The following is a 15604-nucleotide window of genomic DNA, read 5'->3' as shown; positions in this document are numbered from 1 at the left end:
AAAATAATCCCACAAGTGCCATTTGTATGGCCAAATTTGCACACTACTGTACCGCATATGTTGAGTTGTTTTGTGCATTTGTTTAGTTTTTGTTTTCATTCTGATTTGTTTTATTTTATTTTAACATTAACTTTACCCAGCCAGCCAGTCAGCCAGCTGAGGCAAAATCTACAAGCTGGGCTCAAAATGCTTTTAGTTGGTTTTTAAATTAAACATCAGTACGGTTTTTGAAGCGTTCGCAATTGCATTAAAAATACAATAAAGTAAAAATATAAATTCGAAATTAGAAAAAAAAAGTGAAATCTCGATCAATAAACTGCCATACGAAATGGAAATTGTTAAACCAGTTAAAATCAATCGTTAAATTAATAAAAGAAACAGTAACGAATTTATTAGCTTTTTAAATGTAATACTGAAGCTTTCCATAATAGAGACTAGTTTAAATTTAACATAAAATAAAAGATTAATTACTCATTTGCAATTAACTTTTATAATTTAAGTTCTCTAGCTAGATATCGTTGGGGGATTTTTTTCAGTATTTTTTTTAAATGGCAAACTACTGATTTGTTATTTGCTTAATAATGTTTAATAAAACAAAAACAACACATTTACATTTTCAAATTTAAATTATTATTTGCATTCTTCTTGATCTGCTTAATTTGCTTAATGTTTCTATTTATCACTTTAATGCACTGATAATGATTTTCTAAAATTAGCATAACAATAAGAAAATATTTCAAATGAATTTCGAAATGAAACCAAATAGATTCAGTAATGTACAACCTTAACGATGAAAATAAAGCAAATAAAAATTATTCGGAAATAATATGTTAAACCGTTCTTTAAGACAAGTGGACATATTAATATTTGGTTTAGGTCCTGAATATTTTGCTTAATTACTTAAAATGAATATTTGCGAACATTTTCCTTTTTTTGTTTTTATAAATGAAAATTAATGAATTTTTTAACAACTAAATATTAATGAATTATTTATTATTTATGTCTTAATTTTACACGACTTTGTTTAAATGTAACGTCAAGAATTAAAATATATAAATTAACTTCATTTCAATTGGGACCTAAGGTTGTCCATTACAGTTTTTCATATTTTTTAATTTTATTTTAAATATCAGTTGATTGATCTTTAATGCCTATAACCTTTTAACATTTAAAGATTCTATAAATATTCAGTATGTAAAAAATTCATTTCTATACAATATTTCTTTAATTTAAATACAGTTAAGCAAATAAATATTTAAACAAGAGATTCTTGTTATAAAAGTGAAAATTAAATAAAATAAATTAAAATAAATTGAATCAATGATAATAAAACATTAAAAATAAATTAAATACAATGAAGTTAAAAAGTGCAATATTACCTATAATCTTACAAATTGTTTTAATAATTGCCACAAAAGCCAAGGAAACTGAGGAGAGGTTTGTGTCTAAACTAAGTGAGAAATTACAATTGAATCGATTAAATGTTTATTAAGAAGTGAAAGTAATTTAGATAATTAATTGGAGGTTACTTTTATCTCGACAAATCTAATTTTTCTTTCGCTCGAGAATATAAATAACTAATTCTGGCTAGTAAACCTTTAAACCTAACAAGTTTAGGATGTGCCGAATTTTGTATACCCTATACTTTGGTATTTAAATTGTTTAGTGAAAAAATTAACAAATTATAAATTGACAAAATAAACACCAAATTATACTTTAAAATAAAAATTTTAAATATTTTTAGGTAAATAAAATATTTTTTTTTTCAAAATTGTTTCTTTATTTGTGAAAAAAAATTTATGAGAAAAAAACTATTTTTTTGATAAAAAAAAATTCGGGTTAAAATTTTTTTCCCGATTTTGACCCATTGTAGGTCCAACTTACTATGGCCTATATCATTAGATATCCATATTGTGTATATTAATGACTTATTGCAGAAAAGCGAAAAAAGCGAAATAACTCCCAATAGAAATTAAATAATTCCCAACCCGAAGCAATTTATTTATGTAATCTAAAAAAAGGAACTACAAAAGTGAAATTATTCTTCGCTTACCAAACATTTTTTGCATTGCGGGCCTATAACGTAGCGCAAAGTTATAGCGCTAAGGTTTTCTCCTTCGGGGTGTATCAAAATATGGCTTCGCTCAGAAAAGATTTCTTTCATTGCAGAAAGGTTTTATAATATTTCAGAAAGCCGATTTTCATTTCGCACCATATTAAGAAATCGTTGCAACCTGACAAAGGCTGACGATGTAAAAATAATCTTTTCTGAGCGAAGCCGGTTTTCGATACACCCCAGAGGAGAAAACCTTTGCGCCCGGCCGAAGGCCTGCAATGCCAAAAACTCTTCTGAGCGAAGCCAGTTTTTTATACACCCCAGAGGAGAAAACCTTTGCGCCCGGACGAAGTCCGGCAATGCAAAAAACTTTTCTGAGTGAAGCTAGTTTTTGATATTTATGGGTTCTGCTTTTGCAAATGAAAAAACTCCCACTACAGTGAAATAACTCCTAATTCCCAAAATAAAATGAAATAAAACCCAACAAAAATTTCATTGGGAGTTGTTTCATTGGGAGTTATTGCATTATGAAATAAATCCCAACAAAAAATTATGAAATAACTCCCTATGCGTTAGGAGTTGTTTCATAATGAAATAAGTCCCAAGTTGTATGAAAAATTTGTTGGGTGTTATTTCATCTTTTCGTGGGGAGTTATTTCACGGTACCAAAAAATATGCCAAAAATCTAGATTGTCCTGGTTTTTTCCTTATCAGTCATTTGTGGGACGATTTTCTCGATTTTAAATAGCAACCGAACCGGGCTATAGCGGATATATTGATGTATGAAGTTATTTGGAGGCTACGTCTCTATCTTTTACGCTTCGACATGAATAGAAATTGTTTATCCTTTTCAAAAATGTATAACATTTTTAATAATTAAAAAATGCATTCAAGAGTTTTTGTAAAAACAAAGCAAAAATATATTAAGTTAAGTTTTTTACCCACCATCATAACACATTAAAATATTTGTATTCTGGGTCCTCATAAGATTCTACGACGATCTATCTATTTTAGTCCGTCCTTCGGTCTATCTGCTGAAAACACGATAGGGCCTAAACGAAAAATACTCTCTATTGAAAAGGTTTGTTTGCGATGGGCAATATCGGTTCATGATTACACCTAGCCTCAAATAAATATCACCTCGGAATACTGAGCAGTCATAAATATGTTGACAATCCTGATAAAATTTTGCACACATTAGTTCTAAGTACTCTGAAATGCATTCTGCTTCCGTTATAGTTGGATACCTATGTATGTAGGATTTTAGAGCTTGTAAATCTTTTAATTTTTTCAGATTTATTGCGACCTAAAACATTTATAAAATAAATTAAGGCGTAGTATTTCATAGTATAAAACGGCGCTATTAAGCTTCTCTGTAGAAAAGATCTTGCATTCCTCACCAATGTGAGGGATTTTTACACAACATCCAAAAGCATTCAGGCGCTGTGAATTCTTTCTGCACTAAACATGGATTTCTCGGCTTTGCTTCAATATAATAGGGTGCAGTATTTAATTTTGTTTTGCATTAAACGATGCATTTACCATTACAAAACATTAATCGACCAAAAACTCAATTTTAGATTTTTTTGTTACTTGACTGGTTTTTGCAATAAACGATTCAATTACGCATGGTTTTTTTAAAATAATCTTAAATATTGATGAGATGTTTAAAATTAAATTTGATACCAAATAAAAAAAGCAATACATTTTCAAACGTGTGTTATTTGAAATATTTTGATGATTAAAGATTTGATCAAAAGTTTAAAATTTAATTTTATATAAAAAAGACGTAATTTTTCAAAAGTTTGAATTTGTGTTTGCTGTGAATGTCCTTCTATTGAAATTGTTTCTAAATGAAAACTTTTTAGAGTTAAGTTAGGTTTGATAAAAGTTAAATAATTATGAGAAGTATAATATAAAAAACAACCAAAAAGTTGACTAGAAATGTTCATTTAAATTAGAATTTAAGTTTGAGTTTCGCGCTCTGAACTATTCTACTTATTGGCTAAGAAAATAGCGATTTAGTTCAGAGTGGACTCAACATTACAGTAACTGCATTTCAATTGACATAATAAAACTCCCTGTTTTACATCAATAATAAGTATTTATGTATTTTACGATTCAATTGTAATTTCTTCACAAAATAAGCCATCTCTTTTCCCTCATTATTTATAACATGACCTGTTTACAGCCCACTATGGATTTGTACCTCATCGGATCTTTGTCTACTGGACACAGCACCAAATATTGGAGATGAAAAACGTTTTGAAAGTCAACATGATTGTCGGTTGTCATGTGGTAAATATGGCGCCATCTGGCCAATGCCCACCGGCGATTGTAGCCTGTCTAAGGAACGTGTGCACTTCGATCCATGGAAGGTGCGTTTTAATGTGGTGGCTCCGACATCGGCTACCACACAGTTTATACGTGAAACAAATCGTATATTCTTGAGTAACATCATCAAGGAGTGTGTAAGCAATTGTACACTGGAAAGCAGTAAAGAGATATTGGTGAAGGCCACTATAAACTCATCGAGTTTGTCGCTAGATTGGACAACAGATGAATCGTATGTGCTGTTAATAAGAACTACAGGTGGGATTTTCAAGAAATTAGTCAGTCACAACATGAACTAAATAAGTTTGTTTTCCATAAAGGTACCGCCACTTTTGTTGACATTAAGGCTCCCACTGTTTATGGTGGCCGTCATGCTTTTGAGACTTTGAGTAATTTAATAACTGGCTGTATTACGTAAGAGTTTAGTTATGTGTTAAATCAGTAAATCGTCATGAGTTTTATATTATTTTTAGCAATGGTTTGCTTATGGTCGATGCCGCACGTATTTATGATCGTCCTTTATATCCTCATCGTGGTGTGTTACTGGATACTGCTCGTAATTTCATGCCCTTACGACAGATACGCAATACTTTGGATGCCATGGCTGCTTCGAAGTTGAATGTATTCCATTGGCATGTGGTGGATACGCATAGTTTTCCCTTGGAAATTACTAGAGTACCGGAAATGCAACGGTAAGAAATGTGCAGAGATATTCATGTATTCTAGATTTAGATGGATTTCTTACATATATAGAGTTTTATCTTTAAATATCCAACATTTTGCTTTACTTTACAAAGGAGAAAGAACTAGGGTTCCGGATTTACCTTACCGTTTTCATTCCCGGGAAATATTAATTTTGTAATACTAAATTATGCCAAAACACAGTAAAATGCTTCAAAGAATCGGTCAAAATTCAAGCTCAAAGATATCTGTAATTGGCGTTCGCGAAAAAAATGTATGGTAATTCTTTAAAAGTTTTTGAAGGTCGTGACGATCATTCATCAAGATATACCTTAAACTGTTGTAAATTTTATTATCATTTAAAAGCTATTTGAAAATATAAAATGTTCTTAATAGGTTGTGTCCTATGATGGAATGAAAGTGATATTAAAAGTTACAAAAAATAAAAATAGTTTTTTTAGTAAGACCGAAAAACTCTAAACATATTGAGGAGGGACAAACGAACTGTCGTCTTGTAAAACTTTACAAAGAATGTGGAATTTTAAACTTATTTTATTTGCAGCTTTGGAGCCTATTCCCCCACAAATACTTACTCCCGTACCGATACCATAAACATGATTAAATATGCCCGCCTAAGAGGCATACGAGTACTTATGGAAATAGATGGTCCTTCGCATGCCGGCAATGGTTGGCAATGGGGTCCCATGGCTGGCATGGGTAATATGGCAGTGTGTATCAATCAAAAACCCTGGCGATCATTTTGTGTGCAACCACCTTGTGGTCAACTTAATCCCTTGAATGATAATATGTACTCGGTAATGAAGGAAATCTATGAGGATATAGCTGAAGTGGGTGCTCCGGAAGAAACCATACATATGGGAGGTGATGAAGTGCACATAGACTGTTGGAACAACACCGCTGAAATAACAAAGAAAATGCGTGAGACAGGTTTTGATCTCTCACTACCGAGTTTCTATAAATTATGGTCGGTTTTCCATGAGAAAAACTTAGAGTCTTGGGATGAAGTAAACCAGAGACAATATCCAAACATCAAAGAACCTAAATCGACTATAGTTTGGTCTAGTCATTTAACGGATCCTGAGTATATAGAACACTATTTGGCCAAAGAACGTTTCATCATACAAACTTGGGTGGGCTCCTCTGATCCCTTGAACGATCAATTGTTAAAAAAGGGCTATCGCATAATAGTTTCTACAAAGGATGCCTGGTATTTGGATCATGGTTTTTGGGGAAGAACTCAATATTACAATTGGGCCAAGGTATACAATAATAAAATTGAAAGTAGTCCCAAGATTTTAGGTGGTGAAGTTTGCATGTGGAGTGAATATGTTGATCAGAATTCTGTGGGTGAGTTGGGATAAAATATTTAAAAGGAAATTTAAATGGATTTTTGTTAAATTTTATAGAGGCTCGCATTTGGCCTAGAGCTGGGGCAGCTGCTGAGCGTTTGTGGTCCAATCCCAAGACAAGTTCTCTTTTGGCCCAATATCGCTTCTATCGCTACATACAGCGTTTGATTGCTCGTGGTATACGGCCTGATGCTGTTTGCCCCAAATGGTGCATTTTAAATGAGGGACAATGTTTTTAAACTAAATTGAATGTATGAATTTATATGAAATAAAAATTATTTATTAGTGTATGTTTTGATTTATGGATTACATTTAAGTTTTATTTAAGATAACCCTGATCTATGGCATGTTTGAATATTTCCGCAATACGCTGCCTTTTAGCAGGCTCCTTGAATGGTGTAATATTCCACACATCCGTTAATACTGAATTATCGGTGATATCATCCAAATCGGCCACCTCATCATCTTCTATAAGAGACATGGGCAATGATTCAATGCCCATGCCACAGCCAAATCTAGCAAATTGTTTTAGTTCATCCAGTAGATCTTGCCAAGACATAACTTTTTCTGCATCGGCTCCCATATCGTTGATAATACTGCTGGCACTTTCATGATAAGCCTTCAACAAGGTGTCATAGTGGGACTCCCTAAGAGCCTGGCTAGTGCAGGAGTAGATAAAGAATGAGATATCCACACCAACGGAAGCCGCACGGGCCAACTGAAAGTCAATAATTTTAATCGCCTCTGCTTTACCCTCAGCACTGTAACGTGTTAGGAAGTTTGGTGTCCAACAATCACCATGACCAAAAACTGTGAGCTTAGCTGGAAGATAATGCAAGAAAATTGCTTATATTAAATATCAAATTCTCAAATTGTATAGTAAACCAAACCTACATCGTGTTGACACCAAATTAATTAAATCATCGTATAAAGTTTCTTGCAGAAAATTTTTGGTAATCGTTTCATAATTAGTGTTTGGAAATGTTTTTGCAACCGCATCCTGGGCTACCGAACAGGCCAATTTTAAGAAGTCAATATACCACTTACGATACGATTCAGCATAATAGGTTTCCTAAAATAAAAATAAATGTTATGGCTAGTTTTGGACTAAAATCATGTTTATTTAAAACTCACCTCCAAACATTTAGCCACACTCTCAAATTCGTTGGGCTCTAAAGCCTGCAATGCCAAAGAAATACCATGGAATCTACCCATGGTACGCATTGTCAACAGACACTCTTCCAATGAAATATAGTCTTGACGATTGGGTGCCCCATAACCCAAGAAGTTAACATCTTGCAGAGCCACAAAATCATTTTCACCATCACAGTGAGTAGCATAACAAATGGGATATTCATTAAATGGGTTTTTCGGATTGCGTTTCTTTTGGAATGCTTCCCAAGCGGGAATAACCTTTAAATAGAAATTAATTTCATTGCGGAAAAAGTCAGCAGAACGGAAAAGCTTACGCCGAGCCATATTATCCGGCATACCCTTAACAATTAGATTAACTTCCACATTTTCACTGAAACATACATACATTTTCTTTATTAATAATACCTATTTAAGAAACTAATATACTAATAATACAACTTACCCAGTTGGCTCGTTAATGCCATAAACGCACAAGCGAAATACTTTACTCAAGTATGAGTCGCCTTTTTTAAAACCTTTACCAAATTTAAAGGAAGTATATTTGGTGCCACCAGCTTTTTTGATAATTTCCTCGCAGGTGGCTTCAGTGAATTTTTTAGAAATGTCTGTTAAACTCATGATGATATCAAACTGAAATAAAAAAAGAAACAACTCAAAGTTATAACTACATATTTATATTAACAAATAGTTTGAAGATTTTTAAACAGTTTCAATTATTGGCGATAATTTTTATCTTTGAAGTACACATGTGTCTGTTTAACTCAGCGATATTTTTGAATGGTTCTATGTAAAAGTTGCTTCCCAACATTGTTCATCATATAAATACTTAATATTGAATTATCTCTATGATTTAATTGGTACTTAAATCATAGAAAAATATACATAGAACGGATGCCCTCCTCTCAAGGACCTAACTCAGTTGTCAAAAAATTAAATGTTGAGAATGTATTAGTAAAAAAAACTATGTGAAAACAAAAACAACACTATCACACATATGTATGTGTGATTATTTTGAGTAATTTTTTTGTTTGGGTTTTTTGTAGTTTCCGCTCTATGTGTATTTCTCTATGATTTAAATTTCATGCAGTTGGTTGACACAGTGTATACAAATTGTTTTGTTATTGAGAAAGGTTAAACACATTAAAAACCCACCCTTTTCTTTGTTTATTTACACTAAATACTAAATTTAATAAATGAAATATTTTAAATACTATTTAAATTTGTAATGTAACCCACTTTGTAATTTAATAACTTTCTTGGGAAATTATATATATTTCTTGCGTCCAATTAAAACACATTCAATTAACTAGTTTTTGTCCACATCAGACTTTAGTAAATTTATTTATCTACCGGTCTTTAGTGTGCACAGTTGCAAAAAATAGTATAATTTACATTTTGGCAAATAACTATTGAAATGCTATTGTGAATGTTCACTATTAACCCTAATCTTCCACTACCTATTAAAACTTATCTATAATTTATAATAATTTTTAAATTTTTTATGCTATTTAATGTAATTTTATGCTATTTAATGTAAAATTTATAATGCAGAGATAGAAAATAACTTGTCCATATACCAAAAAACCCGAATTGTGATTTATATTATGTAACACAAATAAATCACTAAAAATAACAGTTACAAAATTATTTGTTTTTTAATGCTTTGATGCGAGACAAACAATTCAATTGTTCTTGATCTTAATAACCGTTACTTAAACCCCTTTCGCACTAGGCAGGGGTAATATCGGGTTAAGGAGAAGAAAATTAAGCATGCTGTTTTGTTGTTAGGCAAGAGACTTGCGCAACTAAATTGCCTAGTGTGAAAGGGGTATTTCTCTTTTATTTACATAAAATAACATATTTTTTTTAGTAATTTTTAACAAGTTTTAGAAAGAATATGATTAATGATGTAATTTTTTAAAAATATTATAAATTTTGGAGAATTGCAATTTTTTTTTTTTTTTAAATACCGTTTTATATGTAAAATTGTCAAATCTTTCTTTTTAAAAAATGTATGATTCTTTGAACATTTTTAAATTTTTGCAAATATTATAAATTGTTTTTTATAAATTATTCACTGATTAAGTTAGTAGAAGTATAAATAGTTCATTTTGCTTGAATTCTGAAACATGTTGCCTTCAGAAACATGTTGCTGGAGTTTAGAAACATCCTGACAAAAACATCAGCAACATGTTGCTAATGTTCAGAAACATGCAGCTAGAGTTCTTCAACATATTGAAATTATAAGTTCAGCAACATGTTGCCCAAGTTCACCAACATTTTGCTTAATTTCAGCCACATAGTATTCGGGGAAACATGTTGCTATAGTTGGACAACATGTTGCTAGAGTTTAAGAAGATTTGGCTGGAGTTCTGAAACGTGTTGCTAGAATTCAGGATCCTGTTGCGAGTGTCCATCAACATGATGCCAGAGTACGCAACATTGTTCTAGTGTTCAGCACCATGTTCATTTCACTAACACGTAGCTTAGTTTCTAGAGTTCATCACATGTTCATAAATTCATATTGGTTGGTGGAGCATGCAAGTAACGTTGCGTTAATTAATTTTTATATTTTTAGTAATTCTAATAATTTTGGTTTCCTAATGAGCAGGTGAACCGGAAATATGCAGTAAAAACTGAAAAATATGCTCCAGACAACCAAATCTATATAATTTATAAAGCCATTTAAAAACACAACTTGCACATTAGAATTCAATTATTCAAGAAATTAAATCGAATTTGGTTTGGTTGTAAATTTAATTATTAAAATAATTATTTCCCTTATGTCTAGAAATTATCAAATGATTAATATTCCAAGATACATATTTGGATATCTAATTCAAATAATAACATTTATAGTATTATTGACAGACTCCACTGACACCCATATACATTTTCCTAGAAGTTTCCGTAGCAATTTTTTATATAAAAAACTGTGTTTAGGCAGATTCTATAAAAAAGTAGGAAAAAAATAAGCTAAATTCGGATGTACCAAATTTTATACACCTATCGAAAGTCGTTAAATGTTCTGAAACGGATAAATACATTGTCCATGGCTTTAAATGACGTACGAGAAAAAACAAGCATTTAGATGATTCCGTTTTTCCTGCTAATGATCAACTAGTGTTTTAAGAGGACGTCATAAAATTATGTGTAAAATTAGTTATATTTCATACTATTATTTAAAAATATCCGTTACATTTATTATAAATATCCGTTACATTGATTATAAATAAGAGAATGAGTGTCAATATTTTTTTCAGTGTAATTGTTTGTTATTGTGAATTTCTTTTGTTACTCAAAAATACAACCATGAACTGCAAACAAATACACAGCTGATTGTTTTTGTTTACACACACACACACCAATTCAAATCAACAATATTTGCAAAGCAACAAGTTTTTAAATAATGAATTTGAATAAAAAGTTTATTTAAATAATACAGAAAGAAATGAATCGTTATAAAGTAAGCTCCTTAGTGGGAGAAGGTTCTTTTGGTTTGGTGTATAAAGCCGTACGAAAGGATGATGATCAGACAGTGGCCATTAAAGTTATATCCAAAGTAAGTTAATTTTGTTTAAGTAAATTAAAACAATTCATAACAAATCTTCCATATATTTGTACAAATTTAGAGGGGTCGTTCTACGCGCGAATTAAAAAATTTGCGACGGGAGTGTGATATCCAAGCCCAGCTGAAACATCCCAATGTCATTGAGATGTTGGAGTCATTTGAGACTAAAAATGAATTGGTTGTGGTAACAGAATTTGCTCTCATTGATTTGCATCGTTATATGTCACGTAATGGTGCATTAACGGAGGAGAATGCCCAACGTTTAATATGCCACTTGGTGTCGGCTTTGTACTATTTACACTCCAATCGTATCTTACATCGTGACTTGAAACCACAAAATGTTTTACTCGATGAAGATTTACATGCCAAATTGTGCGATTTTGGTTTGGCTAGAAATATGACTATGAGTACACACGTTTTGACTTCCATTAAGGGTACTCCCTTGTATATGGCTCCAGAGCTATTGGCAGAACGACCCTATGACCACCTAGCAGACTTGTGGTCTTTGGGTTGTATTTCTTATGAAACTATGGCGGGACAACCTCCATTCTGTACTACGTCGATTTTGCATTTGGTAAAGATTATCAAGCATGAAGATGTAAAATGGCCAAGTTTTCTCAGCAGTGAGTGTCGTTCGTTTCTACAGGTAAATCATTTGAAAAAAAAATTTTATAAAATTAATAAATTATTTTAAAATTGTGTTTTTGTCTCTATATAGGGCTTACTTGAAAAAGATCCTTCTTTGCGTAGCAGTTGGGCTCAGATTTTATGCCATCCTTTTGTTGAAGGAAAACTCTACATAAAAGCTGGCATTAAAGCTGAGAACTCACCTTTTATAAATCCTCAAATTAACAAAAATAAATCAAAGACTTCCAACACGAAAGAAAAGTAAGTAAACGTTTTTACATGTTAAAAATATATTAATCCTTAAAAAAACACTTTTAAACAGTTTGGATCTTAACAAAATTGCCAAGCAGTTACGCACAATCAATCTAAATGAAACCCAAGACAATCTGATGTGTTCGCGTGACAGTATTAATGCTATACCGCCAAGTGATATTGAGCAATTGGAAACAGATGTGGAGGATAATATAAATCGCATTTCGGTGCCATTTACCGAACAATCCTACAGAGCCGATAATGTGAAAGCTATTGCAAACAATCATTTGAAACCGCCAGACATTACGCCAGCTCCAGTAGTTAATTCTCAGACTTGTTTTGTTAGCGGTAATAACAATATGATATTAAATCATTTAAATGACAATTTTGCTCTAAACGAGGCGGCTAAATGTGGAAGTAGTGCAAGTGGCAGTAATAAAAACAAAACCATGACAAGTAACAACTCGCTTAAGAAATCGCGAAATAAAGACTTGGAAAAGCGTAAACTGAGTCAAAATCTGGACAATTTTTCGCTACGATTGGGCCACAATGTAGAAAATGACAATCAAAAGAAATCCGGTGATAAGATTTCCCTTACGAAAAAAGATCAGGAAAATACTTTGAAAGACTCTAAAAACAATACTATGAAAACTTCTAATCAGTCGGGAGAGGAAAAACAAAACGCCGAGTAGGTTTGCTGTTATTATTTTTAAATAGAAAATTTTTTGTTAAGTTTTAAAAATAATTTCTAGAAATTCACCTCCTTGTTTATTGCCTGGCTGGGATTCGTGTGATGAATCCCAAAGTCCTCCCATAGAAAATGACGAATGGTTGGCCTTTTTACACCGATCTATGCAGGAGGTTCTTGATGGTGAATTGGAATCACTAAAACAGCAAAATTTGGTATAATTCCAGCGGTATAATTTCATAAAACTATGTTTTAAATAAAAATTTCGTTTTCAAACCAATAGGTTAGTATTATAGTGGCACCTCTACGTAACTCCAAAGCCATACCCAAAGTAGTGGATAGTGTGGTTCAATTGTTATCCTTGCCGTTTGTGTTAAACGAATCCTTATGTATTATTGAACTAATAAAAATGGTAAATGAAGCTTACATTCTACTATGAAAATAAAACATTAATTTCAAAATTAAATTATAGGTCTATATTGATGTTAAATTGGTGCCCAATTTAATGTATGCCTCCAAACTCTTAATCTATCAACGCTCAGTCGATGACTCCACCGCCTCTTTGCCCTTGACAGATAATCCTCAACGTAAAATACGCACAGTTAGTGAGTTAAATAATGAGGAAATCAAATGTGCTTCCAGACTTTATGAGCTAATTTGTCATTTGGTTCTCATTAAACAACAATTTTTGACGCAATTTTGTGATGCAGTGGCTATCTTGGCGGCAGATGAATTGCTCATAAACTTTCTCAATCAGGACTTTAAAAATGTATACGCTTTGCGCATTGCAAATTGTATACTGGCATTATTGGGTTGTGTTTTAAGGGAGCTGCCGGAAAACGCAGAATTAGTAGAGAAAATAATATTTTCTTCAAAAGTAGACTTGCTAGCATTGCTGAAATATCCCAATAACTTGTTGAGATTGAGAATGTGCATGTTGATGCGTTTATTGGGCAGATTCAGTTTAAGGGCTTTACAAAATTCCTGGTCCTCCCATGTAAAGCAAGCAATAGAAGATTTGGCTGAAGTGGATAACGAAGAAGTAAAAGAGGTATACATTGTTTTTCTTTTATATATTTTATTGTATAAAAGTTTTAATAAATATTTTATTTTATAGGAAGCTGAAAATACTTTAAACGAACTACGTCAATTTTCGTTTTATTCTTAAATTGAGAATTGGCATACTTATAAGCATTTCTTTTTATTTTATGCTTAAAAACAAAGGCATTTATTTTTTTGAATTGAGCATTTTTAGACTTAATTTTTTATCTTAATATTAAGTGAATATTTTGTCTAATGTTCCCTGAAAATAATCTATAATTTCATTTAATGAGTTTCCAAATCGATCAAAATTAAATATGTTGAAACTATTGCAATCTTCTTCGTACATTTCATTTAATTTTTCAATATCCTTATCGGACAAGCCCTTGCGTTGCCCCAAACTTGCATTGGGATCCTGTAAGTATATAAATAAACAATGTAACAATTTTAAAATTTAATATTTGTCTTTTTACTTATCAGCTTACCAAAGGTTCTATGGTTTGTTTGCCATTTTTACTAAACGCCTTTGAACTATAATGCATAACACTTTGGTAGTCATACTCTATACCAAAATTACTAACATGGGTGCGAGCGTATTTGTTAAAGTTATGAGCATGACCCGGTAATATATTTTCCCAATTGATTTTAACATACTCGTCTCTTTCAGTAGACGATTGTTGGTGATAAAAGCCCAAGGCATGCAATAGTTCATGGACCACAACGCCATGTGTTACACATTTCGGTGTATTGAGATTAAGCACCTAAAGTTAAGTATTTTTTTTTTTAAATTTTCTTTTGATTATTTTTAGCTACTTACTTGACCACCTTGTCTACGGCCTACACTGGACCAGCATCCCGAATAATTGCCTTTGAATACAATCCAATTTTTATCTCCCTTTTCGTATGGACGAAAACGTATGCAGGTTTTATCATGATATTCCTTGAAGGCTCTCAATATGGTCATCATTTGTGTTTCATCTATGAAACAAAAAATCGACTATTAATTTTTGTTGTCAATAAACCAAATGCACAAATGTAAAAGAAAATTTCAATTCATTTACTTACCAAAATCTTGGCTGTCTATATAGAATGGCACCGTGGCATCTGGCCAAGTGGCTTTTTCATTCAACAAACCATTACGCAAATATTCACGATGCAACATAATGTCACCTTCAAACAAGCCACTGTGCTCCCATATATGATCTTCATGATTATTATTCCAATATTCAAATGCTGGACCTATGATTACAACATTTGTAATTTTAGCTTACAATGCTTGAAGTTATTTAATTCAATAATAGTTACCACATACTGTTGTGTTGTCTTAGCATTAGCATATTTGGCCCCCAACGAGGACGGGGCGGTACTACGGGATTCCAATTAGTTACAGCTTGGCCATAAGTTACAACGATTGTCATGCAAAGTGTGAAAGTTAAATAATAATAATATTTCAACAACATTTTTTGGTCAACATTAAATTTCCTATATAAATGGAGCGAGCAAAAAATACAAGTTCACTTTCTGTACGAGTGTTAAAAACTCAAAGAAATGCTTTTTAATTTATCGAGGGGCTTTTATAGCTTCGGTTTTTTTTTCAGCTCTAAAGTAAATTTTACGCTCACACGCTTTTTGAATTTTTTAATAAGAAGTTTTCAATTTCAATTTGCTTTCGAATTGAAGAACACTTATTCGTTCAATTGAGCTGTTGGTAATCAAAGTGAATGTCATTATGAAAATGAACTGTGTGTGTAATTCAGTATATATGTTTTTGCTGCTGTATGTTGTTGTTTTAAGTGCTAGTTAAATGCTGAAAGTTTAGATAGTTCTTG

At 31.8% G+C, this 15604-nt stretch overlaps 4 protein-coding genes across 4 annotated transcripts; 2 read left to right on the top strand and 2 right to left on the bottom strand.

Moving 5' to 3' along the window:
- Positions 1-1285: 1285 nt before the first annotated feature.
- Hexo2 (Hexosaminidase 2) lies at positions 1286-6731 on the top strand. Its single transcript, XM_065506742.1, has 6 exons — positions 1286-1437; positions 4248-4648; positions 4711-4804; positions 4864-5082; positions 5634-6439; positions 6499-6731. The coding sequence occupies exons 1-6, from the start codon at positions 1355-1357 to the stop codon at positions 6678-6680; spliced, it is 1785 nt and encodes a 594-aa protein (XP_065362814.1). The 5' UTR covers positions 1286-1354; the 3' UTR covers positions 6681-6731.
- LOC135956300 (uncharacterized) lies at positions 6700-8226 on the bottom strand. The gene is made up of 4 exons (XM_065506743.1): positions 8039-8226; positions 7576-7966; positions 7336-7513; positions 6700-7263 (listed from the first exon to the last, which is right to left on the bottom strand). Exons 1-4 carry the CDS (start codon positions 8212-8214, stop codon positions 6761-6763), a joined length of 1248 nt encoding a protein of 415 aa, XP_065362815.1. The 5' UTR covers positions 8215-8226; the 3' UTR covers positions 6700-6760.
- A 2756-nt stretch (positions 8227-10982) lies between these two features.
- On the top strand, positions 10983-14110 carry fu (STKc_STK36 domain-containing protein fused). Its single transcript, XM_065508775.1, has 8 exons — positions 10983-11158; positions 11229-11813; positions 11886-12055; positions 12117-12734; positions 12799-12949; positions 13018-13146; positions 13207-13785; positions 13852-14110. The coding sequence occupies exons 1-8, from the start codon at positions 11048-11050 to the stop codon at positions 13900-13902; spliced, it is 2394 nt and encodes a 797-aa protein (XP_065364847.1). The 5' UTR covers positions 10983-11047; the 3' UTR covers positions 13903-14110.
- LOC135956706 (low choriolytic enzyme) lies at positions 13793-15193 on the bottom strand. The gene is made up of 5 exons (XM_065507263.1): positions 15088-15193; positions 14841-15014; positions 14593-14753; positions 14261-14536; positions 13793-14190 (listed from the first exon to the last, which is right to left on the bottom strand). The coding sequence occupies exons 1-5, from the start codon at positions 15191-15193 to the stop codon at positions 14011-14013; spliced, it is 897 nt and encodes a 298-aa protein (XP_065363335.1). The 3' UTR covers positions 13793-14010.
- Positions 15194-15604: the final 411 nt, after the last annotated feature.

Source organism: Calliphora vicina, chromosome 4 (genome assembly GCF_958450345.1).
Source record: "Calliphora vicina chromosome 4, idCalVici1.1, whole genome shotgun sequence".
Classification (NCBI taxonomy): domain Eukaryota; kingdom Metazoa; phylum Arthropoda; class Insecta; order Diptera; family Calliphoridae; genus Calliphora; species Calliphora vicina.
This window is presented reverse-complemented; position numbering and strand designations above follow the sequence as displayed.

What these genes read in the sequence shown, in the direction of transcription:
- fu (XM_065508775.1), top strand. Translation starts at nt 11,048, where the DNA reads ATGAATCGTTATAAAGTAAGCTCCTTAGTGGGAGAAGGTTCTTTTGGT. An exon ending in AGTGTCGTTCGTTTCTACAG is followed by an intron (nt 11,814 to 11,885) that starts GTAAATCATTTG and finishes GTCTCTATATAG; the next exon opens with GGCTTACTTGAAAAAGATCC. An exon ending in GAGGAAAAACAAAACGCCGA is followed by an intron (nt 12,735 to 12,798) that starts GTAGGTTTGCTG and finishes AATAATTTCTAG; the next exon opens with AAATTCACCTCCTTGTTTAT.
- LOC135956706 (XM_065507263.1), bottom strand. Translation starts at nt 15,193, where the DNA reads ATGACAATCGTTGTAACTTATGGCCAAGCTGTAACTAATTGGAATCCC. An exon ending in TATAGACAGCCAAGATTTTG is followed by an intron (nt 14,754 to 14,840) that starts GTAAGTAAATGA and finishes TTTGTTTCATAG; the next exon opens with ATGAAACACAAATGATGACC. An exon ending in AACAAACCATAGAACCTTTG is followed by an intron (nt 14,191 to 14,260) that starts GTAAGCTGATAA and finishes ATATACTTACAG; the next exon opens with GATCCCAATGCAAGTTTGGG.
- Hexo2 (XM_065506742.1), top strand. Translation starts at nt 1,355, where the DNA reads ATGAAGTTAAAAAGTGCAATATTACCTATAATCTTACAAATTGTTTTA. An exon ending in GCTGTTAATAAGAACTACAG is followed by an intron (nt 4,649 to 4,710) that starts GTGGGATTTTCA and finishes TTTTCCATAAAG; the next exon opens with GTACCGCCACTTTTGTTGAC. An exon ending in AGAGTACCGGAAATGCAACG is followed by an intron (nt 5,083 to 5,633) that starts GTAAGAAATGTG and finishes TTTTATTTGCAG; the next exon opens with CTTTGGAGCCTATTCCCCCA.
- LOC135956300 (XM_065506743.1), bottom strand. Translation starts at nt 8,214, where the DNA reads ATGAGTTTAACAGACATTTCTAAAAAATTCACTGAAGCCACCTGCGAG. An exon ending in GTGTGGCTAAATGTTTGGAG is followed by an intron (nt 7,514 to 7,575) that starts GTGAGTTTTAAA and finishes TTTTTATTTTAG; the next exon opens with GAAACCTATTATGCTGAATC. An exon ending in TAATTTGGTGTCAACACGAT is followed by an intron (nt 7,264 to 7,335) that starts GTAGGTTTGGTT and finishes ATTATCTTCCAG; the next exon opens with CTAAGCTCACAGTTTTTGGT.